This window comes from Lepisosteus oculatus, chromosome 11, assembly GCF_040954835.1.
Source record: "Lepisosteus oculatus isolate fLepOcu1 chromosome 11, fLepOcu1.hap2, whole genome shotgun sequence".
In the NCBI taxonomy this organism is placed as follows: domain Eukaryota; kingdom Metazoa; phylum Chordata; class Actinopteri; order Semionotiformes; family Lepisosteidae; genus Lepisosteus; species Lepisosteus oculatus.
The window spans coordinates 28,740,039-28,766,647 of record NC_090706.1 but is presented as its reverse complement, the minus strand read 5'-3'; the positions used below and the strand labels follow the sequence as shown (position 1 = coordinate 28,766,647).

General features: G+C 48.6%; 1 protein-coding gene across 13 annotated transcripts in view; it reads right to left on the bottom strand.

Annotated features, from left to right (window-relative positions):
• Positions 1-20,714, bottom strand: part of ablim3 (actin binding LIM protein family, member 3) — a 118,787-nt gene extending 98,073 nt beyond the window's left edge. For 11 of the 13 annotated variants that reach the window (XM_069196011.1, XM_069195998.1, XM_069195999.1 and 8 more), the window contains exon 1: positions 5,575-5,689. In XM_069196011.1, the coding sequence (XP_069052112.1) occupies positions 5,575-5,674 (100 nt within the window). In that variant the 5' untranslated portion in view covers positions 5,675-5,689. Of the gene's footprint in view, positions 1-5,574; positions 5,690-19,976 lie in introns of those variants that run through there. The other 2 variants (XM_069196001.1, XM_069196003.1) reach the window with 1 other exon arrangement.
• Between the last annotated feature and the right edge of the window lie 5,895 nt (positions 20,715-26,609).

The following is a 26,609-nucleotide window of genomic DNA, read 5'->3' as shown; positions in this document are numbered from 1 at the left end:
CAGTATTTCTGTTCTAAACGTTGTCCACAGCTTTTGTCCGGTGCAGCTTCCTTTTATCAGATATGTCTGTTTTGTTTGAGTCCAGGATTTCAAAGTTGTAGCAGCTATCACAGATCTACACAAACTTTGCTTTTGACACTACAGCTGCAGTCTACACCAGCAACATGCGTCAGACATGAGGCGTCACCAGGAGAGCAGGGTGGGACGTCATGTGTTTCTCCCTGTTTTTTGCACTTAGTTCATTTTTCAAGCCTAAGCCTGTACAGTGGTCATAAACAGATACATTATAGCTACATAACGTAAAGAAGATATGTATTGTACTCCTGTCTCGCCTATACACATTCCTGAGTTGTGTCCCTGAAGACGAGCCTGGGACAAGCTTCTTATCCCTGACTCCCCAATACACACTCCTGATGTGCTTATCCCTCTGGCAGATCCTGTGTCAAGAGTTATTATTTGTGTCAGAACCACAACGTATTTACGCAAAGGGTGGTGGGAGTGAGCAACAAGCTTTCCACAAGCCATGGGTTATTCCATGCTGAAAAGAAGAAAAGAAACACAACGTTTCAGCTGTGAGGCCTCCTTCGCCGAAATGTTGTGTTTCTTTTCTTCTCTTTTCAGCCTGGAATACACCTTTACGTGTTCCTCTGCAGCCTGCGCATGCTGACACAGCTCCCTACTTGAACTACTTCAGAACTGAACCTCTTAAATATCTGCCTCAGAACAGGATCGTCAATGTTTATTAAAATGTTTATGAAGTGTATTGGTATCTTTGATCAGGGAAGCATTTGAAGTAAAAGATGACATTGTGGGCTTTACCCATACATCTCCTTGGCCTTCCTGCCCAGAAAAGCAGAGTCTGTTTCCCAGTCAGACTCTCAGCCTTATTAAACAAATGTCTATAAGGCAGGCAGGCAGTGCTAAGCTGCCAGGACTTTCCTTTTCAGAAGGTACAGCAAAGTATAGCATTGCTTCATAAACACATCCTCACTGATAGGATTCACTGTTTACTTCAGCCTCTCTATAGTGTCTGTCAGCTGTGCATGCTTTCAGCCAGGGGTGGGCAATCCTGGTCCCAGAGAGCCGGTGCAGGTTTTCATTCACACCCGGTTCTTACAGCATCTATCAGCTGTGCATGCTTTCAGCCAGGGGTGGGCAATCCTGGTCCCGGAGTGCCGGTGCAGGTTTTCATTTCAACCCGGCTCTTACCCTAGATGGGCTCATTATTGGCTTAATGGTTCCTATTTATCAAGCTCTCCCAGCTCTTCAGGTGCTGCTGCTTGAGGGAGACCCGGAAGACCTGCAAACACACCAACAGGCCCTCCAGCATAGGGCTTGCCCACCCCGGCTTTCATCCATCTGCTCATCAAAACGAAATGCTTTTTTTTAGAAACAAGGGATTAGAAAGAGAGAGAGAGAAAAGCCTGTTCATAGACTGAAACTAAAAGAACATCTGAGGCGCTATGGCTGCTGTTAAGGCCTGGCGAGAGTCACTTCAAGACCCATTCTGGAAACCTTAACGAAAGGCCTCAGGTACACACTGCCAGCCTACCGGGGCTGCCTGCTGAAACGCATGAATAATAAATGAAAATGGACAGTTCCTTCTGCTGGGGCTGCTGGGAAGCATTTCTTTTTGTCAAGCCTTCTCTCGTGGGGAAGAAGATACAGGAACGTAACTTGCTTTACCATTTACAACTGTCCATCGATCTGCCTATTTATTGATCGGAACGCTGGTGAGGGAAGGAATTTTTATTAGCTCTGGCTGTTTGTCAATTATTCTTATTTTCCCTTTTGTGTACAGAAAATCAAAGTTAGTTTATGTATTATGATTGCCAGGGATACAAGAATGTGATCACCGTAACTGCAATGTAAAAAATATTGAGAGGAGATACAGTAGTTAGTTTCAGTGCTTTTTTTGTGGCCCCTTGTGTATTTAAACTAAAAACGCGATTTAGTATTACAGAAAAAATATTCTCTCCTAACACATCATCTTATCTGTAACTGAAACATAAAAGTTTAAATCCGCAAATTCACATTGTAACCTGCTGCTGTTGAACTTTATATATATTCATTAAAATCATTAAAGAAGCCTGAACATCATATACAACCTATTTTAAGAACGGAATGAACTCCCTGATTATTAACAGGACTTCATGTAATTATCAGCAAATAAATGATTATAGACCTGTAATAAAAACTCTGAAAGGAGGCAGTTATAGTCAGGGCTTTCGTTGCCACTGATTTGTTTAAACTAAGAGCGTGACTTGGTAACTGTTCCCTTTCTGTGCTCTTAATGGTAAGTTTTAATGGAAGAAGAACTGATAAACGCTATTACCAACAGGTTTTCTCTTCGTCACATTATGTTCAGCATTACTGTACCACGAACCAAATGTTAAGGTATTTAAACTGCTACATATCCAAAAAAACAGGAACTGGGAGTCTGATTCATTTTCATTCCCAGAATTCCCAGCAGCAGTGGCTCTGAAAAGATGCCATAGCCCTGAAAAGTGTTCCATTATCCATCCACCTGCCCCTAAGATTAGGGGCTTCAGTCCTGCTGGTCCTACAGGTGTGTTTCGACTAGCAACTGATGAAGACCTGAAAGCACAAGGGGTCTGGCTTCTTATCCACGTAATAACGGCGATGACGTCGTTCAGAACAAACTGGAACAAGAAACAGAGGACCCTGTAGCCACTGTAGGACTGGAGTTGCCCATCCCTGTTCTATGACCATATCAGAGCAATTAAAATAGCAGAGGAGACATGAGACAGAGGCCATTTTTCCATGCACTGTGCTTAAATACAGCGGTGCACCCTCTGCTGATAACGAGATATCAAAACCAGGTCCCACGCCAACTGGAGAAGCAATCAGGTCCAAGCCCCCCAGCATCTTCACAAAATCTCCAGGCTTGCTTTGACACGGAGGAAAAAGATCAAAAAAGGTATTTCTAGCCAAAGAGTTAGTAATTGGACATTTGTGATTCAGAATAAGCAGAAGCTCTTTTCCATATGATAATGATAGTCCCAGGTTATAACTCCACCATTTCTGTGTGTCTGAGTGGCTCCGAGCTGCAGATATTTCACGGCTATACAAGAAATATCCTCTGCTTGCCACACACCTTAAAGCATTTCCAGTATTGCTGTACTGGATTCATTTCTTAAGGACACTGAAGGTAACTGCTGACAGTAACCATGCTGTTTCAAGCTGTCTGCTTAGTCGAACGCTCTCTAATTAAGGCCACGGTGTCAGTGCAAGAGATTAGACAACAAACCACCCAGAATCACATCAGGAAAATAATTAAAATCCTGAATTCGGACAGGTGGCCTTGTGAAGCTAATTGTAATAGAGTGGCACGCATACAGAAAATGAACCTTTTCTTGGTAGAGCCCGCATCAAAGTTCTGAAACGTTGCATTAGCTGCATCAGAAGATGAGGCCCACACTGCTTTCAAAACTTGTCAATGGAACTAAAAGATCCACTATCACCGACAAGAAAAGAAAAACACAGCAGTCTTATTAAAGAGAACCGTTCTCCGGGAGCTTATAACATCCTGCTTGGTGGAGAAATTCAGGTGCTTTAATAATCCCATCTCGGGACCATACTGTCTAGCTGCAGGGGTGGCAGGAGACTCTGTATTGAGCCTTAACTCGCTCGTATGGCTCAGAATGATGTCACAGGCCCTTTCTTCCTCAGCATTTTAATGGGCCTGATCTTCAATGTGCTGACTAAGCTGTGAGTCTCACGGTGCTACGGGTGCGAGTCACACTGGGAAAGCAAAATGCATCTGCGAGGATGAAGCAGAGCTTACCTACACATCCGAGCACACCGCAAGCGCACAGTCTGGGAGGATTTCGAATGGTGCTTTCTGAATTTCAATATGTCATTTTTTTCTTCCAAGCTGTTAACTTCTATTTCTAGGTGATAATTTTGCATTGTTTTTTTTTTTTGTCTTTCTCGTCTTGCCTGTTGGGCGGCACAGTGGCACAGCGGTTGAAATTGCTGCCTTGCTGTGCTGGGGCCCTGGGTTGAATTCCAGACCTGGGGAGCTGTCTATGTGGAGTTTGCATGTTCTCCCCAAGTTTGCGTGGGGTTCCTCTGGGTGCACCGTTTTCCTCCCACAGTCCAAAGACATACCGATAGGTTAATTGGAGTTTAACAGGCCCTGGTGTCAGAGTCTCTGTGTATGTCCACCCTGTGATGGACTAGCGTCCCATCCAGGGTCTAACTAATTTACCTAATTACCTAAAAACCTAATTTACACCCATTGCTCTGCCTGCATAACCCCCCCCCCCCCTCCCCCCCAGCCCTGTACTGGATAAAGCTTTTAGAAAATGGATGTAAGAGTGGGTAGTTTCTGTATTACACAAAGATGAAAAAACCACACACAACTGAGCTGGCGAGAGGGTCATGACTCTAATGAGAAATCTGTGCACAAAATAACACTTGGCAATGAAGCCAGGATACTTGCTGTTTAGGTGCTGATTTCCAGTCTTTACAGTCTAATAATTCTTCCTGCCAGGAATATACTGTAACTCCCTCCTCAGAGGATGCTGAGCAGAGCAAAGCACAAAATCAATAAACATTCTGTCTGGTCTCCAGGCAGGACCAGGGCAGAGACTGCTGGAACGGTCTTCAGAGAAAGGCACGTGCCCACAGGGTCCACACTCTCACTGTCAGGACAGGAAAAAACAGCAACCTCTGTTTCTTTCTTAACGAGAGCACACGGTCAAACACACGCAGGCATCAGGAGGGATGCTTTCTCTCCTAGCTGCTTTAAAAGGCCTTGCCTGCTGAGATCAAGTGGGATTTCATAATCATCTATAATTCAGGGCTTCCTCTGATCCCAAGAGGATCTGAAGATGTCCCAACATGAACTTCACTTGCATCTCTCTTGCCTCCTGTCAGGTTTTTCTGTTCCAGTCTGATTTCTCTGCATCCTGCATCCTGTCACTTCTGTTGACAGCAAAACCTTCTTGTGATAACAGTGACCTTCATCCCCTGACCTGTCCTCTCTGACATCACAGCTTAATTCAGCTGATGAAGCAGTTTCTCTCTCCTCCCCTGATCTGTGTGTCGTGGGGCTGCAGGAGGACTGAACCCCACTCTGGTCTGGAACAGTTTCTCTCTCCTCCCCTGATCTGTGTGCTATGGGGCTGCAGGAGGACTGAACCCCACTCTGGTCTTGTACAGTTTCTCTATACTCCCCTGATCTGTGTGCTGTGGGGCTGCAGGAAGACTGAACCCCACTCTGGTCTTATACAGTTTCTCTCTCCTCCCCTGATCTGTGTGTCGTGGTTCTGCAGATGCACTCAGGTGGTTCGGCACTTCAGTGGGGATTAAGTGGGTCCCCTATTGTGTGAGAAGCACTTAGGATGAAAACCAAAGAGTATGACTCAAAAGCTCTCTAATATATTTTGCCAACAGGCAAAAGACCTGTCTTTACTTCCTAATCTCCAAGCTGCTTATTTTAACTACAGTATAAGGCATTTTTCCCACTTCATATTGAGATTGACATAAAAACAAATTAAACTCAAATTGCAGTACATACTGCTAAAACATACAGGACATCTTTACCTGCCATGGACCAGGCAATGCTGTGGTCTAATACATCCCTGGCTCTCTCCCTGGAGTACGACACCTCTCTCCCCTTGTCCCTCTTCTTTCTTTCAGTCATTTTCCAAAGCCTTTCCACGCTTGCAAATGGCAATCCAGCTCATAGTTCCAGAACTACTGGCAGTGGGCTAAGGGGTAATCTAATTATGCAGAATAATCCCATTAGACTTTAATCCGGGGAAGAAGGATCCGTGCCCGAGGAGCACCTTCGGCAGCTATAGATTCCCCTCTCCGAGCACCACATCGACGACTGCGGGAACGCGCAATCCCATCTGGGAAAAACACCAGGGCTTTTAGGTCCAGACACGAGGTCACTCCAGAATAAGGTCTGAGCTTTTCTTTTGGTTACAAAAACATCAGCCCTCAAGTCACTGCTATGACTGTCTAGAAAGTACTTTTAAATGCTCTAAAGCTGACCTTTTCACTGCAATCAGGGAGATAGGAGGTTGGGTCTGGCAAAGAAAAGAATAAACTGTCTAGTGTGCATAGCCATCGATTCTTTGTATGCTCAAAGCAATGACGGACAGTCTGATAACTCCTTTTACTAGGATTAATAAAGCCATGTTTCACACCACAAACACTGCAATTTCTTTTCAGTCATGAAATAAGATAAAAAATAATTTTTGCTTCTGCTTTGTTGTAGTCAAAATGATTATCCTCCACCAAATTACAAGAGAGAAGGCTCGGGCACGGGCACACTGTACACACACAAAACCTTTTGTCATTTTATGAATGGTGAGTGAGAACCGAATCTGCGCCTCAGAGCTGCTCAGCGGTGCCATCAAGACAAGTGCCCAGTACTGAGTTCCTTAGTGCCGTGACTGGAGTAGGGATTGGAATCCCAGTGACTTGACTGGAGTAGGGATTGGAATCCCAGTGCCTTGACTGGAATAGGGATCAGAATCCCAGTGCCTTGACTGGAATAGGGATTGGACTCCCTAGTGCCTTGACTGAACTAGGGATCAGAATCCCAGTGCCTTGACTGGAATAGGGATCAGAATCCCAGTGCCTTGACTAGAGTAGGGATTGGACTCCCTAGTGCCTTGACTGAAATAGGGATCAGAATCCCAGTGCCTTGACTGGAATAGGGGTCAGAATCCCAGTGCCTTGACTGGAGTAGGGATTGGACTCCCTTGTGCCTTGACTGGAATAGGGATTGGAATCATAGTGCCTTGACTGGAGTAGGGATTGGAATCCCAGTGCCTTGACTGGAATAGGGATTGTACAGCATCTGAGCCACATCTGTGACAACAGCGTGGGATTATAGATAACAATAGTCTAGGATCAAGTTCCCTCCTGGCTTTCCTGTCAGGAAAACGACAAACACGCACTCTGGACTGCTGCTCTATCATTCTGTACAGGAAACCCCACAAACCTCTCCTGCCGAAAACAAATCCAGTGCGCAGCATGAAAGCACTTACAGGGAATATTCCTGACAAACACAAAAACGTGCACTGATGGACAGCGCAGGGGCGCCGAATTTCTCCGGGGCTCCCTCTGAATGTGGAAAACGAGAGAGGGACACGTGCAGCGCGAGATGAAAGAAGAAGAATCTGCTGAAGACCCTGGGGCGGAAAAATGTGCTGTGCACGCAAATGCGACAGGGGCACATGTGCATGTGCGCTTGAAAAGCGAGGGACTGCTCACCAGCGTCCTGGGATCCCTCTCTTTTGGCAGGAGCTTTCTCCTGTAGACTTTGTGTTTTAGAAGCCGCCACGTCTTCTGCCTGCGACCCCAGGGACCCCCAGCCAGAGTGCTGACACACCACCGCGTGGAAAGACCACAACAACATGCAAGCCCTAAACCCACTGCTAACTTGAACGGGTTCTTGAGCTGGCGAGGATGGCCGGTATCTCAAAGGATAATGTGGGATTAGGCCTGACAGGGAGGACAGGGCTGCAGCAGCAGTCGAGAGGCGACAGGAACATGGGGTATAAACAGTCAAGTGCAGGGGTAGTGGTTTTGACTGGGGCTACTATGCATCCTAGTGCACTGCAATAGGTCCCTGACTGGGCTAAAGGATGGGGTCAGGTTTCAGGGATATGCTGAGCATACGAGCTATGAATAGAAAGGGAACCCCAGACTCTGTGCACAATTAGAAATATCTGTAGGTACAACACTGTGCAAAAGCCTCAGTCTTACTGCCCTGTGCTGCTCTTTTAACTCAGTGACCCCCTGTTTATACAGGAACACCAGTCTGTGCTGATCTTGCACTGAGACTGGAGACTGTCTGTGCTGAGCTGACAGATCTGTGGGCTCTGGTACACAGACCGGTCTTCAGCTCTGTGGGTGTGTGGAGGAACAGCTGATGTTAGAGTTGAGAAATAATCTGACAGGGAGTTGATCAGCTCTGATTGAGAAATGACAAGGATGAGCTGTCACAACACCTCATGCTGACTTCTGTACAGTTTACTTTGAGCTGTTTTGGTCATGTTTGTGAAGATTGTGAGCGTAGATTAATGATAAAAACTAAACGACTAGATGGGTTTCTTCTCTCCCAAACTAAGTCTTATCAATAACAGTAAAAGTTAAGAAAACACTGGCAGAGGGAAACTGATAACTGGTAACAAACACTGCAACTCCTGATCGTGTCTCAGGTGTCTCAGACTGGGGCAGTACAGCGTACTGAGTGAACCAGCCCTGCTCACAGAGGCCCAGGCATGCAAAATATCTGAGAATGTTTTAAAGGGGGTTGTCTCGCATTCTCTCTCTGGGGGATCACTCTGTCAGATCATCTCCCTTGCTTCAGAGCCGGGGTGCAAGTCCGGACGTCACAGTTGGCATCCGCCCAATACGGGAAGACTGATCACGAGAAAGACGAGTTTGAGTCCCAAAACCCGGATGGGCAAAGGAGAGTCAAGCGATGATGACCGCGATATGAAATTCCTGTCCTGCTGTGGAATTTGGAATGGGCGCACCCCGTGAAGGAGGGAGTTCTCGGAGCCCTGCCTGCCAAAAAATAAAAACTGATGACTGCTGAGAGTGCTCGGCACAGAGGGATTACCGCGGATACTTCTTTGTAGCAGAAGGGATTTATTGAGTGTGGCTGACTTTGACTGTGCGCAACAAAGGAATCTTAAGGGCTCTCTCAGTCAATTTAATGCATCTACTGTATGAGAAAATCTGTAATGTATTAACTGAAAAAAAAAACTATGGAGAAAAAATAAATCCTGTAACAAATAAAGAGGTGAGACAGCTTCTGGGGTCCCTCTGCTGCGCACTCGCAGTGTCTGGAGCAACTGAGCTCAGATCACGCAGAGCAGTCATTTTCATGCGGTGGTTTTTTTTGTTGGTGATGTTGATCAGCACTTCCTGGCGGTGTTTCCCGAATCCAGCTATGTGTTTTCACACCTTCTGACAGCTGGCTCATCCTGCTGTGCCAGTTCCTCAAGAGTGTCGGGAAGGAGGAGGAGGGGCGACACGTCCCAGGTTCCTCAGACAGGTTGGGGAAAAAGCTCCGTCAGCCGGCTTGTATACTTCCTGATTCCGTGCCACGCTTCTTCTGAGGTGCTGCTCCCACTCAGATCTCAACATTCCCACTCAAGATGTTGGTTTCTGTGAGCCGCTCGGCTGGGGGAAGGGACGCCCCACTGCGCCTGTTTCAATCGGGATATCATGGCTGTTACACAAAGACATTACTCTCAGGAGTGCACAAACGCCGCACACTGAAGTGTTGCATTGTAGTGTTGGTCAGTCCCATTTCCAAGTCTCTTGAAAGACTCTTTAAATCACCAGCACCTTACAATCTGGGAAAAGCCGTGAAAGTGGACCACTTAAACCCAACGACTCACAGTCATCCAGATCCAGAACTGGATCACTCTGAAGTGAAGGGCAACCGAGGCTCACGAGAAGAAGGTGTGTGTGTTTTTAAAAGACGGTCTTCCAGCTGATTAATGACAGCGTGCAGCTAATTATGTCTGACATCACACTTCGGGAACACAGGCATTCCAACAGAAAGTCCACCATGTTTAAAGGGAGTTTGTCTGTGTGTGAAAATGGAGTTCAGATAGACGGCCTTTCGATCAGCTCTTGGCAGCGGCGCACCCTGGCTGACACTGTTCCACATTCCTCCCTCTGTGTGCGTTGACACACGTCAACAGCGCTCACACTCCGCATGACTCATGGGTACACGACGAGCCCTGAACAACGACCCCGACACCTGTGTGAGACTCTTTCCCGGTCGAATCATGCCGGGGGGGGTGCAGGAGGTTTGTGGCCCACGTCACGACCCAGCTGGACGGATTCTGATCGAGAACCGGGGTCCACTGGTTGATGCTGTGGGCTTGTAGAAGCTGGGAAGGGATGTTGATCCCTGTCATGTTATTTCTTGTGGACCTACCTTGGGCTAATCTATCCATCCAGTTTCTATCCGTGTGATCCAATTCAGGGTAGAGGGGGAGCTGCAGCTCATCCTGGCCAGCAACGGGCACAAGGCAGGGTACACCCCGGACTGGACGTCCATCGCAAGGCACGCACACAGACAATCACACCAGGGCCAATTGTCCCAGAAGCTATTCAACCTGCCAGCATGTTTATGGACTGTGGGAGGAAACCGGAGCAGCCGGAGGACACCCACACAAACACAGGGAGAACATGCAGGCTCCACACGGACAGACGCCCCAGATGCGTGTTGTAGAGCTGGCAGGGATGGCAATGATCAAAGCAAGGTAACGAACGGCCTGTGAGTACAGTTTGGAGCTCTGACCAAACTCTTCCCAGAAGGGGAAGGAAATCGCAGGGAAGAGCTGGCTCTCCAGAATCACGCTTTTTCCTGCAGAATCTCCGGATTCAATCCGTCTTGGCAGTAACAGAGCTGCCCGAGTCTTGTTTCGCCACCACAGTCTCAAGCCGTTGGCTTGCCTGAGATGTTTTTCAACGAGGATCGTGCCCAGAAACATGTTAAAGCAGCACGACTCCTGGAATTTGGGGTCAGCACAGGTAGGAGCAGGGATAACCGGGACTTTACTGGACTGGAATTTCACAAGGAGATCAAACACCCCTAGCAGTCACAACAGCAAAACGAAATCCCTGAATAAAATCCGAGCAATTCCCCACACAAGCCTGACACGGCAGGAATTCCTCTGAGCATTTCGGGAAATCAGAGAAATTCAGACAGGCCCAGGTGATCGTTCTCACAGCTTTTGCAATCTCAGAGTCCTTGATTTCTTTTATTCTCGGTTCCATCCTTCATTGGAAGGACTCGAAAAAGAAGCCCCCCTCTTTCAAGAGCCCATTCATGCAGGCACTCAGAATCCTGCTCTGGCGTGCTCTCAGACGAACGCCCCGTTAAGAGAAAAGGCAAAATCTTGTGCTCACGTCTCCTGAGATGAGTCTGCGGGGCCTGGCCAAGGGCGTGCCCTCTCTCCCCATTCTGCTTGGTGGAGTGTGCAGTGCCCTTGCAGTGCAGGGCAGTGAGAGAGGCACCTCTATGGGGAATGGGCTGTCATTCGCCGGGTGGTGGCAGGGATTCTCAAGGTGCTAAATTGCTCTGCCTGACTACCAGAAAGGAGAAATGGCCTTGAACCGTGCTCGGCTCCGTGCAGCTGTTTATCTCTCACGGCTCCGTGTCACCCCTGCGGAAAAAGTCAGGCGGACCAATCGCTCCCCGACTGGCACCGAAAAGGTTAATTTCCTGCTTGGGTGCTGCCTGCGCAGGCTGAAACAATATGTTTTCCGGGGGGGGGGGGGGGCGAAACGAACTGCGGCTTGCATATTCTGCACAATAAATTACATTTCAGGGCCGCAAGATCTGGAAGCACTGCAACGTTTCCAAGCCCTGGATCGTTGAGCTGATGTCTGCAGGATCGGACTGCCCTCGCCAGCGAGACCTGAGCGATGAGCAGACCGCCGGGTGTACAACTTCCGAGGGAACTTTCCCCCTCGAAAAGCGAGACCTGGAGAGCCAGCGAAAGAGTTTCTGCTCGGCCCTGATCATTACGGTCATTTGTTGTCACTGCGTGGGAACAGCAAGTTCTGCTCCACAAAGGGACAGCGTTTATTTTTCCTCCTCCTCCAGGAGAGATCAGACCCTTAAGCATTTCCCACCTCAGCCTCAGGACAGACGCCCCCACAGTGCAGGAAGGCAGAGGGCAGTGGGCACAGCGGCCGGGGTGAGTTTAATCTTTCAGTTAAAGTTTGTTTCCAGCACGCTGTCTTCTCCCTGGAGGTCTCCCTTTGAAACACAAACCAAATGAGGGAGAATTCTCTCCACTCCAGCCGAGACTGTTTCGAAAAGGGAGGGAGAGGAGGGGTCAGTAAACTCTCTTTTTTTTAATAGCGAGAGAAATAATGAAGCTGCTGCTGCTGTAGAAAGTAAAAAAAAAACATCATTATAATGCCCAGAGCCTTCCCCTCACATTTAATAACCTTCATTTTCCTCCCCAGCCTCTGCCCGGCTCTGGATGGAGAGCGGTCTAGCACGCACAGCGCTGCAGCTGGAGTTTGGAACGTGCTTCTCCATCTGGGGAGGGGAGGGCACAGTTGGATGTCGGAGGAGGCGAAAGATTTTCCTCGGACCTGTGTCGAAATTGAAACGAGCGCCTGCTATGAATGCCGCCCCCCCCTGCTCTCCTCCCCCTCACGTGCGAGAGACGTCTTTATCCACCTCACGAGCGCCCGACAGGAGACAGGGCCTCTCTCCAGACTGGGCCGTCTGCTTCTGGGGCCCATTTCCGCCACCGAATTCCATGGAAGCACCCGGGAAGGGAAACGTTTCCAGCGGACGTGACAGCTGGGGAGCGCGCCGTCCTCCGCGGGGAGCATGCGGAGCTGGGCTGCCGAAGATCCAGCATGTCCACAGCTCACCGCCGCTGGGATTTTAACCACAAGTTACCTTGTGTCACCTGCCTGAGCTGGTCTCCCAGTGCATTCCAGAAGAAGACTCTGGACAATGTCACTCCTTTAAGGCTGGATACACACAACTACACTTCATTTGTGCTCTCCAGGTGTTCCTGTCCCTAGTCTGAGGCTCTGACATTCCCAAACCCTGCGAAACGCTGGGAGACCTGTTTCTCCAGGCCTGTGGAATGATCTTGTCCGTATGGGATCTTGCCAGCCAGTCAAGCACTTTCATACCCTGTCATATTCTCTGTTATACTCCAGCTGCCTTTTACTCTATTGTACAACACCTTAAGATGGTGGACAATGAAAGACAGTTACTGTAACCTTAAGATGCTATACAGTGACGCCGCAATGAATTTGATCAAAACAATGTCTGGACTTCTAAGCTGTGCTTAACAAGGATAGTGGGCCAGGTAGCAAAAAAAAAACATTGCATGCTCTTCAGTTAGATTCACTTCAATTCAGTTTGCATTGAATTCAGTTTAATTCAGTTTACATTGAATTCAGTTTAATTCAGTTTACATTGAATTCAGTTTAATTCAGTTTACATTGAATTCAGTGTGCACCGAAGTCACTTTAATTCTGTTTGCACTGGATTCAGTTTGATTTAGTTTGCACTGAATTCAGTTTGATTCAGTTTGCACAGAAGTCAGATTGATTCAGTTTGCACAGAAGTCAGATTGATTCAGTTTGGCAGTGAATTCAGTTTGCATGCCAAGGGCCGGCGAAGAGCAAGGTACAGTACGCCTTGAATTTCGCCGGCTAGCAGCTGGCTGCAGAATATCGCAGGACACGGTGACGAGAGAGGTCACACCCTCCGCTCCGGGAGCACAGCAGCTGCTGAGGGGGAGTGGCAGTGGCCACAGAGCTGCCGGCTTTCTCCCTCCGATGGGCCGGCCCTCCAGCCTAGCAGGTGAAGTAAACATCGCAGCACTGCCACATCCACAGCTACTCGGGCCTGACCTCGTGCTGACCTCCCCAACACCACCGCCACCTCCCCCACCTCATCTAAATCCAGCAGGAAAAGGCCCCACCATTCCCTGTCACTCCGCAGCTCCCAGCCCCTCCTCGGGCTCCCGGGAGTCATGTTCATAATGTTGCAATGATCTGTGGCTCCTGTTACTTTGATTCAGAACAAAACGCGCCTGCAGGGAACACTCGTTCCTGGATACAATCCACCCTTAGCCCTTTCTGCTGTAAACCTGCGTCATGGCATGAGGCCAGGCATGGAGACACGAATAAAACCTGCGCACAGCACTCTCCTCCCTCGCGCAGGCTGCGTTCTGCCCGTTTGATGCAGCCTGTCATTAAGCCCTGTGATTTACTGTCCGCCGAGGAATTGCTCTCAGGAGTTGGCCTGGGACGCCTGGAGATGATGGAACGGCCACCATAATATCTCATTATCCTTTCGGAAACAAAAATATGACTCAAAGTCCTCTCGGCGATCCTGGCTACTGATTACTCTTTTTAAAAAATACGACTTGAAGTTCTCTATTGACCTTCTAATTATTGTCCTATTTTCTCTGCAATTTGCAGAGATGCGCTTGCAGAGAAACCCTTAGATACACTGTAATAACTGCTTAAACTTATATAGCGCTTTTCTGGACACTCCACTTAAAACGCTTTACAGGTAATGGGGATCCCCTCCACCACCGCCAGTGTGTAGCCCCCACCTGGATATTGTGACAGCAGCCATAGTGCGCCAGTATTCACACCACACACCAGCTCTCAGTGGGGAGGAGTGATGAAGCCAGTTCATAAATGGGGATTATTAGGAGGCCATAATTGGTAAGGGCCAGGGGGAAATTTAAGCAGGATGCTGGGGTTATACCCCTACTCTTTTCAAGAAACTCCCTGGGATTTTTAATGACCACAGAGAGTCAGGACCTCGGTTTTACATCTCATCTAAAGGACGGTGCCTTTTTACAGTATAGTGTCCCCATCTCTATACTGGGGCATTCGGACCCCACACAAACCGCGGGGTGAGCGCCCCCTGCTGGCCCCACTAACACCTCTTCCAGCACCAGCCTTCGTTTTTCCCAGGAGTCTCCCTTCCAAGTACTGGCCAGGCTCACACCTGCTGAGCTTCAGTGGGCTGCCAGTTGTGACTTGCAGGGTGATGTGGCTGCTGGCGAGCTGTCTTTCTGATGCTGTGGTTAGTGCCTCATACTATTTGTGCCTGTCGGTTTGTTAGAGATGTGAGACCAGCTGCCCCTCTGTAAACTTGGCCACATCCGTCTGAGCTTCTAAAATGTGTCAATTCTGAGCTCCACAGCTGTGCGTTTTCCAGTGTTAGTGATGAAAGTGTTGAATACCTAACAGCGCTGACTTTCAAAGAGACCTAACGACACAAGCTGCCACAGAGGGTGTTGTCTGGAGGAAGATCATTTTCGGCCTGGATTTTCAGAAGTATTTACTCGCACTCTTCCGTCACCTGCTTCCCAGCGCCCATCTGTTCACACGCTCAATTAAGAACTGCAAGGCACCCATTCGGCTGACCTCCAGAGAAGTCAGGGTTAGGAGGAGAACACGTTCCTATTTACCCAGTGGTGTGGAAAATTGACGTCCGTTCGTGCTGCAGTGGCCACGCAAACAGAAAAAAAGCCATCTACAAAAAGCATAGCCTAGATGAAATTACACTGTGGATTTCTTTTGCTGTGGGGCAAGTATCTCTTGCATGGTGTGGAACATTGCTTTTTCTATGCTATTGCTTCACTGCATTCCGAGGCTAGGTTGTATTTATTCGTTCTGTCAAAAAACTGTACACAGCCCTGAAAAAAATTGATGGAGTTTATGGGAATGCCAATATGCACTAAATGGAGAGATACAGTAAAAATATATTTGAAGACCTGATTGGCCATTAGGTGTAAAGCCACTGTAGTGTATCTAAACAATAATAAAACTGAATGCTCACAGATTATAATTCCTTATTGCTTTTTTTAAATGCATCTCGTAAAAATATCAACAGTGGAAGACGAAGAGCTTTGTACAAAAGCACAATGTGTTTGACAAAACGGCAGATTCCATTAGACGTCTGACTGTGATTGGGGCTTCAGGTTCTGGGACGCTGTTATGATTCCGATTGGGGTTCATATACGGATGAGCAACAGGTGAGTCGATAAAGGATTTCACAGACAGCATCTCACCTTTTCTCCTTTAGGAAGATTGAAAACAACAGCCAAGAAATTGAGCTAAAGTCATAGACACAGCCTACAGTATATAGCTTTAAATCATCAGAATTTTCAGCTCCTTCTGCAGCCTGGTACAGAGAGAGCCAGCTTCACCTAATCAGTTTAACAGAGAGTACCACCACAGAGCGCCATAGCTTATCAAAAAAATTCCAATCTTTTCCATGGGAATAATATAATACTTCAAACCCAAGGAATAGAGGGCATGTGTTGCAGTTTCAGTGCAGACTTTAATATGGTTGTACCCAAAGCTGTAAATACAGCCCTCGGAGCTGGGCAGCAGAACCAATGCAAACACATGATGGCCTTTTCTTTAAAACAGTGCTGTATGTTATTGCATTTGGCCAAATGCAGCCTAAAAATTCATCTTTTACCGCTGTTCCAGAGGGCTGGACACGCAGATGCTTCAGTTTCAGCAAACCGTCATGATTATGGTTCAAATAAAAAAAGCCTCTAGTTACACATTAGCAATCTGCTGCTGATATTGTAGTCAGCCCTCAATACGGAGGGAGACTCCTTTTTGAAAAGCCCGCAGTCATTAATTCTTGAAAAGAGATTTAGTCGGGGCATGGCCATGGTGACACGCAGTAGGCTCTCGCTAAGGAGCTGATTCTGAGACTCATTACATTAATTGTGCCTTAGAGTCAAATCAGATCCACCTCAATCTGCTGGCCAAGCAGGGCGCTGTAGAGAAGGTTAAGAGAATTATGGAGTGTGTGTCTCAGCCCCTCAACTGTGAATTCTCACTCCTCCCATCTGGGAGACTCCTCTGTGACCTCAGGTGTAACGGTGACAGACTCTGGAAATCTTTCCCCTTCTCTGCGATCTCACTCTCCAACAATGCAAAATAAGCCTCTTATCCCCTGAAGCACTGGCGTGCTGGATCCCTTATTGGCAATGTTTGTGTGTTTGATTGGTTGGTTATGTCGTGTTGGACTTGTAGAGCCATTTTCCCCTGGGGGACAAGAAAGCCTGAGTTGAATGAAGTGCCGCGGAATGCAGCAGTGGCAGATTTGCATGTCTTCCCGCAGGTGACAGCTGCATCACAGCCGTGGTGTGCAAGCTGATACCTGCCTCACGCAGTGCTCAGCTGCCAGGGACCAGCGCAGTAACTCCTGATTGAGGGGGAGCTGCCACCACCTAATGCCAACGCCAAAAAAGCTCAGTGAGGTATTTTGCCAAGAGATAGTCACTCCAGTTGTGTGATGTAGCTCCTGTGCACCTGTCTGTGATTTGCAGTTCCTGTTTCAGCAGCTATATTACCCTGGCATCCCACTGAGGCTCAGCAGGAGTGAGCCTGGTCAGTACCTGGATGGGAGACTCCTGGGAAAGCTGAGGCTGCTGCTGGAAGAGGTGTTAGTAGGGCCAGTAGGGGGTGCTCATCCTGTGGTATTTGTGGTTCCCAATGCCCCAGTATAGTGTAAACTGTAAAAAGCGCTGTCCTCTGGAAATTACGTAAAACCAAGGTCTCAACTCTCTGTGGTCATTAAAACTCCCAGGGAGTTTCTTGAAAAGAGTAGGGGTGTAACCCTGCACCCTGACCAAATTTCCCCCTAGCCTTTACCAGTCATGGCCTCCTAATGATACCCAGCTATGAACTAACTTAATCACTCTGTTCTCTTCAGTGTGTGGAGAGCATACTGGTGCACTCTGGCTGCTGTCGCATCATCCAGGTGGGGCTGCACACTGGTGGTGGTGGAGGGGAGTCCCCATTTACTTGAACTTGAACATGTACTTAAACGTCTCTTCTTACGAAACCAGCAGGGCTTGTGTGTCAGAGGCCGTGAAATCTGCACAGCAGCGACGAGCGGATTCGGACACAAGTCTCTTTGCGGTCGAAGCCCCACCTTCGCACTCCTCCTTCTCACAGGGGGAGAGGAGCCTGCCAGCTTGCTGGTTCAGCCAGCTGCCAGGCAGGTTTGGCGTCTTTGCCGCCTGTGGAGCACCCAGGGAAAGGGTGGGTTGCCCAGAGTCTGTGCTGTGCTGTATGTCAAAACAGTGAGGGGCTGGGCTGCCCGCGTCATGGCGACCTCACCGACAAAGTGCCCTGGGGCAGTTCTGGGCCAAAGCTCATGGCCGGTGTAGCCAAGGAAGCAGGACAGAGGGGTGTCGGGTTACAGCACTGTAGGGGAACAGGCAGGGACACCCAGCAGCCAAGGAGAGGGGGCAGAGAGAACACGGTGGAATGGGCACGTTTCGTTGACACCATGTGGAGAATCCCCGTGCAGCATTTTATTACTGGTATTGACCTACGATTTCGCTTTGCTTTTTAGGAACAGAAGAAGGTTATATTTGGGTTTTAGTAATTGATCCCAGGATCTCATCCAGCTGTTTCTTAAAGGAAGCCAGGATATCGGCTTTAAACACATGGCTGGGCAGCTTGTTCCACACTCCCACCACCCTTTGTGTAAAGAAGTGCCTCCTGTTCTCAGTGTTAAGTGCTAAGTCAGTTAAGTCAGTGTTACGTTCTCAGTGTAAACTACAGGAAACTCCCTGTAGTTTTCACTGGTTTCTTCTGGTTCATGTTTCTCTGTTGACACAAAATCCTCAGTGTCTTTGAGGGTTTTGAACACTCCTAGGAGCTCCCTCACAAGTACGGTGGCTCTGTGGCTCAGGATCTGCACCTGTGGCTGGAAGCTTGTCAGTTCATATCCAGCAGGCCGGTAGAGGAATCCTACTCCGTCGGGCCCCCGAGCAAGGCCCTTAACCCCAACTGCTCCAGGCGCTGTATAAATGGCTGACCCTGGGCTCTGACCCCAAGCTTCTCTCCCTGTCTGTTTGTCTCATGGAGAACAAGTTGGGGTATGCAAAACGACAAATTCCTAATGCAAGAAGTTGGATATGGCCAATAAAGTGATCTCACTCTCTCTTATTTCCATTCAAGACTAAAGGAGCTCAGTTCCTCCAGCCTGTCAATGTGGGACATTACTTAAGCCCAGGAATGCCTCGCACTGCTCTTCTCTGCACTGATTTCAGAGCACCTGACTCAAATTACCAGAGACCATTAGTAACGGCAGTTAAATACATTAATATTAAAGGGGTGAAGAACAGAGGAGCTAGGCACCCCTCCAAGCAGAAAGGCAGCGCAGCAACTGGCAGTGAACAGCCTGTCAAAATAAGACACGGAGTGACGGTCTGCTTTTCCTCGTAGTTGACGGACGAGGGACAGCTGGCGCAGAACAATTAAAAAAATACATCGGTCTCTCTAAGAATTTCAGCCTAGTGCGGTGCTGAGCGCTCATTAGGACACCCAGCGTGCTACACCGACCACCAGTCGATTTTCCGTGAAAAGACCAGCGCTCGGAGGGGACTGACACGAAAGACCGGCGACAGAGATCGCGGCGAGGGGAAAGGTTTCACAACAGCGCCGCTCAACCGCCTCTCGCACCTCAGAAGAGCGGCATACTGTACATATTTTAGAACCCGCAAACGCAACAGTTAAAAGTCATTAGAAAAGACAACCCGGACCCCATTACACGGCACACGGCAGTGCGCTTTACTGGAACGGGTACAGTGCTCAAACTGCAGGCGGCAGCCGTAGGGACAATTCACAATTCCAGCAGGTGAATGAACCGTGACAGGTGGGAGGGTTGGGGTTATGACGGGGATGCCTGGAAAGGAAATAATGCGGCCATCTCTTCCTCAAGCACACTATTACAATATTTACAGTACTACAATATATCCCCCCCAGCGGCAGCAGGCTGTTCGGTGTAGGTGAGGCGCTGACCGTCCTCGTCTGCGATGTGACCAGCGTCCTAACTTTCTCCTGCGCACTCGCTCTCCCGCACGGCCAGCGCCGGCGGTCCCTCCGCTCGGAGCCGGCGTTTACCCTACACGTGTCGGCTCCGCAGCCCGAACCCGACGGCCCAGGCACTCTGCCACGACGTGCGCGCAGACACAGGGTTCAGAAACCCGGGAGCAACGAACAACAAACGGGACGCGGCGAAGGTGGAAATCAAGCCCCGCCGTGGCGTCTACCTGGCCCGTCTCTTCGCCGCCCGGTCGTCTCTCAGTGACCCGAGCTCTAACTCAAGCCTTCCCAAAAGACCGTTTGTGAAGAAGCGCCAGCTAAAAAAAATAAATCATTCCAAAAAAAAAAAAATCTGCTCTGCTTTAAACGCGCTTGGTCGCCAAAGCGCTCCAGCTCGGGCGACTTCGTTAGACCAGAGAGCAAAGCAGCTTACTGACAGCTAAATATGCTAATAACACCGTATTCGTTTCAGGAGTGTCTTCGTATTTAATTCCTTGCTTGCAATGTTGCATGCATTCATTTCTCTCCTTATCACACATGAATTCATTAACAACAAGGGAAGCGGCACAGTGCCGTTGACTTACCTCCACCGCTCATAATGCATAGACTGCCTTCTCATCCGAGAGAGCGAGAGCCTCCGAGAAGATATTAATCCCTCAGAAAGACACGGGGAGATTTCGTGAAACGAAAGTATTTTCCTCCGTTATCTTTGCAGGAGACGAAATTATTTCATTGCAGTATTCCTCATTCGACACAGTTTTAGTATTTTTTTGTGGCAGTTATTAAAAAGCCACCGCTGTCTACGGCAATACCTCGCACTCCCGAGATTTCGCGTTTCTGTCTTCGACTGTTCCCGGTCCCCAAATTGCGCCGTGTGATTTATCCACAGACGAGGCGAAAAAGAGATGCGGGCTGGTGTGGAATTCGAGGGTGTTCCCTAAGTACAGGAGCCGATTGCATGCAGCCGGGCTGTCGTGACAGTGCCGCTTGAGGAAATTCGATTAATTCCGGATTTCAATGGAGGTGCATTGTAGGCGCATTCCGCGTCTGCTCTCCTGCGAGTCTGAAGTAGACCCGAAAAATCTGTAGCGCTCTGTCTACGGGCAGGCTCCCCGTACTCTACTCTCAGTTTGAGCCCATTCCACTGATATGATAGTCAGTGGGAACTGATCCTCGTCTGCGGTTTAAGGAGGCGTCAGAGGCGCGGACCTGCCATCTGAAGAGAGTCGGTGTCAATGTGTCAGTCGATCGCAGGGAAAAAAAAATCAAGCGCCCTTCATGTTTTACTACGGTTACGCACAGCGAGATGTGTTGTCAGTGGAAACAACGTGAGGGTGTTTTGCCCCTTTTTTTAATTCAAAGGAAGATTTTAACACCACGAAAAAAAGAAATCGTGCGCCACCTACTGGAGAGACTTGGTAATTGTTTTCTTCGGATAGGTGTCATCATAATGTGTAGATTAGGCTGAATCATTGAATCATTGCCCTGTTCATCCTGCTGTGTCGTTTAAGTGAAACGCTGACTTCTTTATTCTCTTCACCTCGGCTCATGTTCCTTGATTGAGGTCATTATTGATAATTACTGCACATACGTATTTATCCAATTTCTGCATGCCCCGTGGATCATCATCTCCTCCATGCATCAGAATCAGTAACAATTCCATTTCATGTTTAAGGACTTCTAAAAAAAATCAAAGCACTGTACAATTGTGCACATGTAGCACACTTTCCAGGAGTGAAGAAAACACAGTACAGTAAATCAAAGAGCTAAGAGCACGAGTCAGCTGTACATTAGAAGCTGAAGTGGGCAGATGTTGACGTGACTTTTCCAGACGTCAGCAGTCTCAAGTGGACTTGAGTAGCGAGGGGGTGCCTGACAGGAGACTCTCTCGCCTGGTCTTCACTCAGAAAGGCCTGGATCAGCACGTGTCACAGGAGGAGCTGGGCCCATCCATCCAGTTTCTGACTGCTCTATCCAGTACAGGGCCATGGGGGAGCTGGCGCCTATCCCAGCAAGCAATGGGCTCAAGGCAGGACACACCCAGGACAGGACGCCAGTCCACTATGCGCACAGACCCAACCCACTCACACCAGGGCCGATTTTCCCAGAAGCCAATTAACCCGCCAGCATGTCCTTGGACTGTGGGAGAAAACTGGAGCACCCAGAGGAAACCCACACAAACACACGGAGAACACACAAACTCCATGCAGATTGCTCCCCAGACCCCCAGCACTGCAAGGCAGCAATGCTAACCAGCAAGAGCTGGGTCACACTCAAGCAATTAACACTGAAGGGAACCTGGAGCTGGCAGCAGCAGGACCTTAATATCCACTCAGGTCCTGAGTGAAGTGCAGGCGCAATCCATTTGAAGTTACAAACAGGATATACTGAAGACTAGGAGTACTTTAGAGAAGAAGTCTCAGTAAGACATTACAGTACTCTAATCTCGAAATAATGGCATGGATCAATAGAGCAGTATCAGGCGGAGTGAGGACCTTAACCCTTATCAGCACTACCATGAATAAATACATTTTCACATTCCTTCCTAAGTTTTGACCCACTTTTTTGGCCTGTGTTTCAGAGCCATGCGCTCTCTGTGTAAATAGCGGTGGTATTTTAATAGAAGCAAGTTGGCCTAAAAGTCTCAAGTGCAAATTTCAGTGGAATTACTGTGCTGTCCATGAGGTGCATTAATACAGCTGCTTCCCCTGCAACAGATATTATTAAGTTAATGCATCCGCTCCGGCATTACTCAGACAGGCAAGACTTCTGTCTCCGTCTCTCGCAACAGTTCACTTTCTGGAGGCGTGCCTGAAGGATGGACAAGGCTCCAGCGTGCCTCTGGTCCACTACACCACTACACAGCCAGTAGCCATACCACCCTGCAGCTCACCCTGGCAGCTGACTGAAGTACAGTGGCGGGGACACTATGCTGTGAAAAGGCACGGTACTTCGGATGAGATGTAAAACCGTGGTCCCAACTCTCTGTGGTCATTAAAAATCCCTGGGCGTTTCTTGAAGAGAGTACGGATGTTACCATGCATCCTGGCCACATTTCCCCCCTGGCCTTTACCAGTCGTGGCCTCCTAATAATCCCCATCTCTGAACTGGCTTCATCACTGTGTTCTCTTTCCTGCTGAGAGCTGGTGTGTGGTGAGTGTACTGGCTGGTGGTGGTGGAGGGGTGTCCCCATTACCTTACAAAGCACTTTGAGTGGAGTGTTCAGAAAAGTGCTTGATAAGTGTCAGCGATTATTATTATTTTTACATTATATACAATATACATTACCATTACATTGCAGTTTTGGGGAATCCAACTGCACCTCTTACATGACAGCCTGCATGTCCCCTCATTACAATGCTCCAGAAAAGCCAGGTTGTCCAAACAGCCTCATCCAAACCTGTAAGGGTGGATTTCAAAACACCCACTTGAAAACGAGTTTATAGGCTGCTGGAAAGTTCCTTCCGAGTAAATGCTTCTGTATGTCTCTGAGGCACATATGACCGCCTCCCTAACATTAAAGTTCTTGTTTCACGAAACTCTATATTAAACTGTCTCTGATTAATTATAATCCTATCAGCTGATCAGAATAATTGAAAAAAAATAACTGTTTTGATCGTTTCGTTTTTTAACACACGGTATCATATTGTGGCAGGCGTAATGTCAACTTTAATCACACGTTCCCGGTGCGGGCCTGTAATATTTTAAAATATACTTCACTTATGTTGGTGCATCAGAGACAAGCTTGTTAACGAGCGCTTTAATTTGATCATGTGAAGGATGGGAGAAGTTCTGGTATCGGGGACTCAGAACTGAAACGGAGAAAAAAACATCTGTGGTGTTTGGCGACCTCTGGTGGTGAGGAAGCGATGGTGCAGGGTTGCTTGAACTGCTGCTCTTTGGATCCACCCATTGTCTTCCTCGTGAGAGTCATAGCAAGCGCAGGGTGCGAGGATGAACTATATCCGGAATGGAGCAGACACACACACCGTGTCTGAAGCATGTCTGTGGATGATGGGAGGAAACAGGAGCAGCTGGGGAAAACCCACACAGACAAGGGGAGAACGTGCAAACTCCCCACCCAAGGTGCTCTTGTCTGGAATCGAACCAGAGAGCCTAGAGCTGTGAGGCTGCAGCGCCTGGCGACACAACTCGTTGAGTCCTTTTGTCAAGAAGCATTAAATGGCTGTAAGGTACTTCAAAATGTGAGTGAACAGCAGCTGCCAGCACTTGCAGCGGCGTGCAGGAAATCAGATTGTTAGCAGACACAGAAGAGGCTCCGTACGCTGTAAATCCTGTGAACTGTTAACTGTAAACTAGTTCTGAAACAAGAAGAACTCCTGATAATGCATCAGTCGTCACGCTTTGGAATGATCAATGCTGCAGTTTAAAGAATATGTCCTTATGCATCTCCGTGTTTGATCTGTGTGTCATGGGGCTGCAGGAGGACTGAACCCCACTCTGGTCTTGTACAGTTTCTCTCTCCTCCCCTGATCTGAGTGTCGTGGGGCTGCAGGAGGACTGAACCCCACTCTGGTCTTGTACAGTGTCTCTCTCCTCCCCTGATCTGTGTGCTGTGGGGCTGCAGGAGGACTGAACCCCCAGTTTATTGTTATATATAAAAGAAAACAGTAAGATCCCTGTGCTGAAATTGACTCCAGATCGCAATGGGGATGCCCGGGGTACAGGAGCAAGCCCTTGCTTTCACAGGGAGCAGCGCCCTGCGGAGCAATGAGCCGGGAGAGCGCGACAATGCGGGGATGTGGGCAACAATGGGCTCTGCGCGCGGCTCTCCCGTCTAGCGCTCCAGTAGGTCTCGGGCAGCCTTCGCGAGCGCGCTGCAGAATGCGTGTGCGTGCTAATACACTTTCCGTAAGGATTACAATACTGCAATCCAATTCTCGTTTTTTTTCTGTCGGATTTTCAATATGTTATTAAAGTAGTGGAAGAAAACTGCAAAAAAAGTAAAGCTTCAATATTTCCTTATTTACTGTATATGTTGTCTGCGTCTAAATCTAGAACATAACGTTAGATTTTTACTTGCCGATGATCAAAGGTGACTTACTCTTGTTGCTAATGAACTAAAGTATAGTCGAATACAAGTGTGTGGTTGATTCTGTCCTACTTCTTTAATAAAGTCAATTGATTGCAGAATTGTTCTTCATTGAACATTATACTACTGATAATAATTGCATTACAAAACTTTATTTAAAGAGCTCGCATAAGCATTTACGGTACTAGCGTGCTTGAAATTGTGTTATATCATCCTGTATAAATAACTGTTATACATTAGTTACTATGGGTGTTCTGCTGGATTTAAAGCTCATATTGGTACTGTATGTAATTGTGTCATTTCTAACAGTTGTGTTATGTAAACACTAGTGTACAAAACCACACATGCTAATGTACAAAAGTCATGTGCTGTTGCCTTCAGTACATTAACCATTATCTCAGTATCCCACGGGCCTGGGATCGCAGTGATCAGGGCTCTGACTCGATCAGAGCTACACCCAAGATGGGTGTAGGAGAATACTGTTGTGGACAACGTGCGAACTCCACACAGAAGGTATCCCAGACATGAAGTGAACCCAGGACCCAAGAGCTGTGGGACAGTGGTGTGGGCCACGACTACACACCTTCCTTGTTAGCAGTTATTGGCCGAGGAGATATTTGTCTGGTTGTAGCTCTGTCAGGCGTTGTTACACCCCTGTTGGAGGCCGCGGCCCGTGATCACCTACTGTGATACAGGGATTTACAGTAATGCCTGGTACTTCTGCCTTTTATAAAGGCCGGTTATGTGTGTTATCTGTTACAGTGGCTTGGAATTGCGCCTTGTTCAGGTTCGCTAATTATTGCAACACAATTAAGAGCTGGCGGGCCGTCCAGTACATCCGTATGCAGTGTAAATATTGTAAAGTGCCTAAGCAGGAGTATTCTGTCTGCCATTCTAGCTGCTACATCGCGAAACAACACACAGGGGAAACAATACTGTGAAACAGGTTGTGTAAATGGACTCAGGCTGTCAGAAAACACGACTCTGAATAACAGGAAGACACAGAGGCCTCGGGGTTTTCCTCGGAGGGCCCCCAGCTGCTACGCCGGCCAGGCTCTCGTCTGTAAATCACAGCTCTGTCCCCCGCTTGTGCCCCCTTGAGTGGTCCGCGGTGACATCACGGAGTCGCTCTGCCCCAGAGGACCGTCTGACTGCTGAGCTGCGGAGACAGAATGGGCCCTCTGTGGGCCTCAGGCACCGGCGGCCTGACCCAGCCCAGCCCAGCAAACACCACAGGGAAGGGGTTTAACTGTGAGTTGCCGGTGCTCACTGCCCAGCGATAACACTGTCCTTTGTGAACAGAGAATGCATTACTGTCCAGCCCGCTTCACGTAAACATCTGCAGAGGCACACAGCACATCGTGCTGTATTTTCAGTAACAGCAATAGTGATGATATCAAATGTGACAAAGCTGGAGCGCTTCTTGGAGATGTTTTTGAAAAAGGAGTGTGGTACGGAGGACGACGGCCGCCTCACAGCGCAGGGGCTCTGGGTTCAATTCTGGACACCGGATGCTGTCCGTGTGGAGTCTGCATGTTCTCCTCATGTTCATGGGTTTCCTCCAGGTGCTCCAGTTTCCTCCCACAGTCCAAAGACATTCTGGTAGATTAACTGGCTTCGGTGAAAAATTGGCCCCAGTGTGAGCGTGTGTGTCTGTGTGGCCCTGGGGTGGACTGGCGTCCCGTCCAGGGTGTACCCTGCCGCGCACCCGTTGCTTGCTGGGAATAGGCTCCAGCTTCCCCTCGATGTCACGATCGCTACTCCTCCTCTTAAGGGCGCTCCAGCCCTTCCTCGTTCTGCCCCATTACCCACACCTGTTCCTTATTCCAGCCCCTCTTCAGTTCCCCCTTAAAAGCCAGACGCAGACGTCATTCGAGGCTCCTCATTGAATTCCGTGTTGTGAGGGCCCGGGTCCTGCTGCGTCTGGCTCCGTTATGGTTTTAACTTTCTGTTCCTGATCCCCCCCACCACCCCTGACCCGGTTCCTGGTTTTTAACCCCGTGGATGGATCGCCTGGCCATGGACTTATGCTTCTGTTTTGGTTTCCTGTTTGGACTTCGCCTTGGATCGTTCGCCCCGGACTCACTCCCCCTGGACACCTGCACACCTAGGACACGCTCCCCGTCTCCATACCCGTCTCCTGCATGACTCTTTGCTAGTGTTT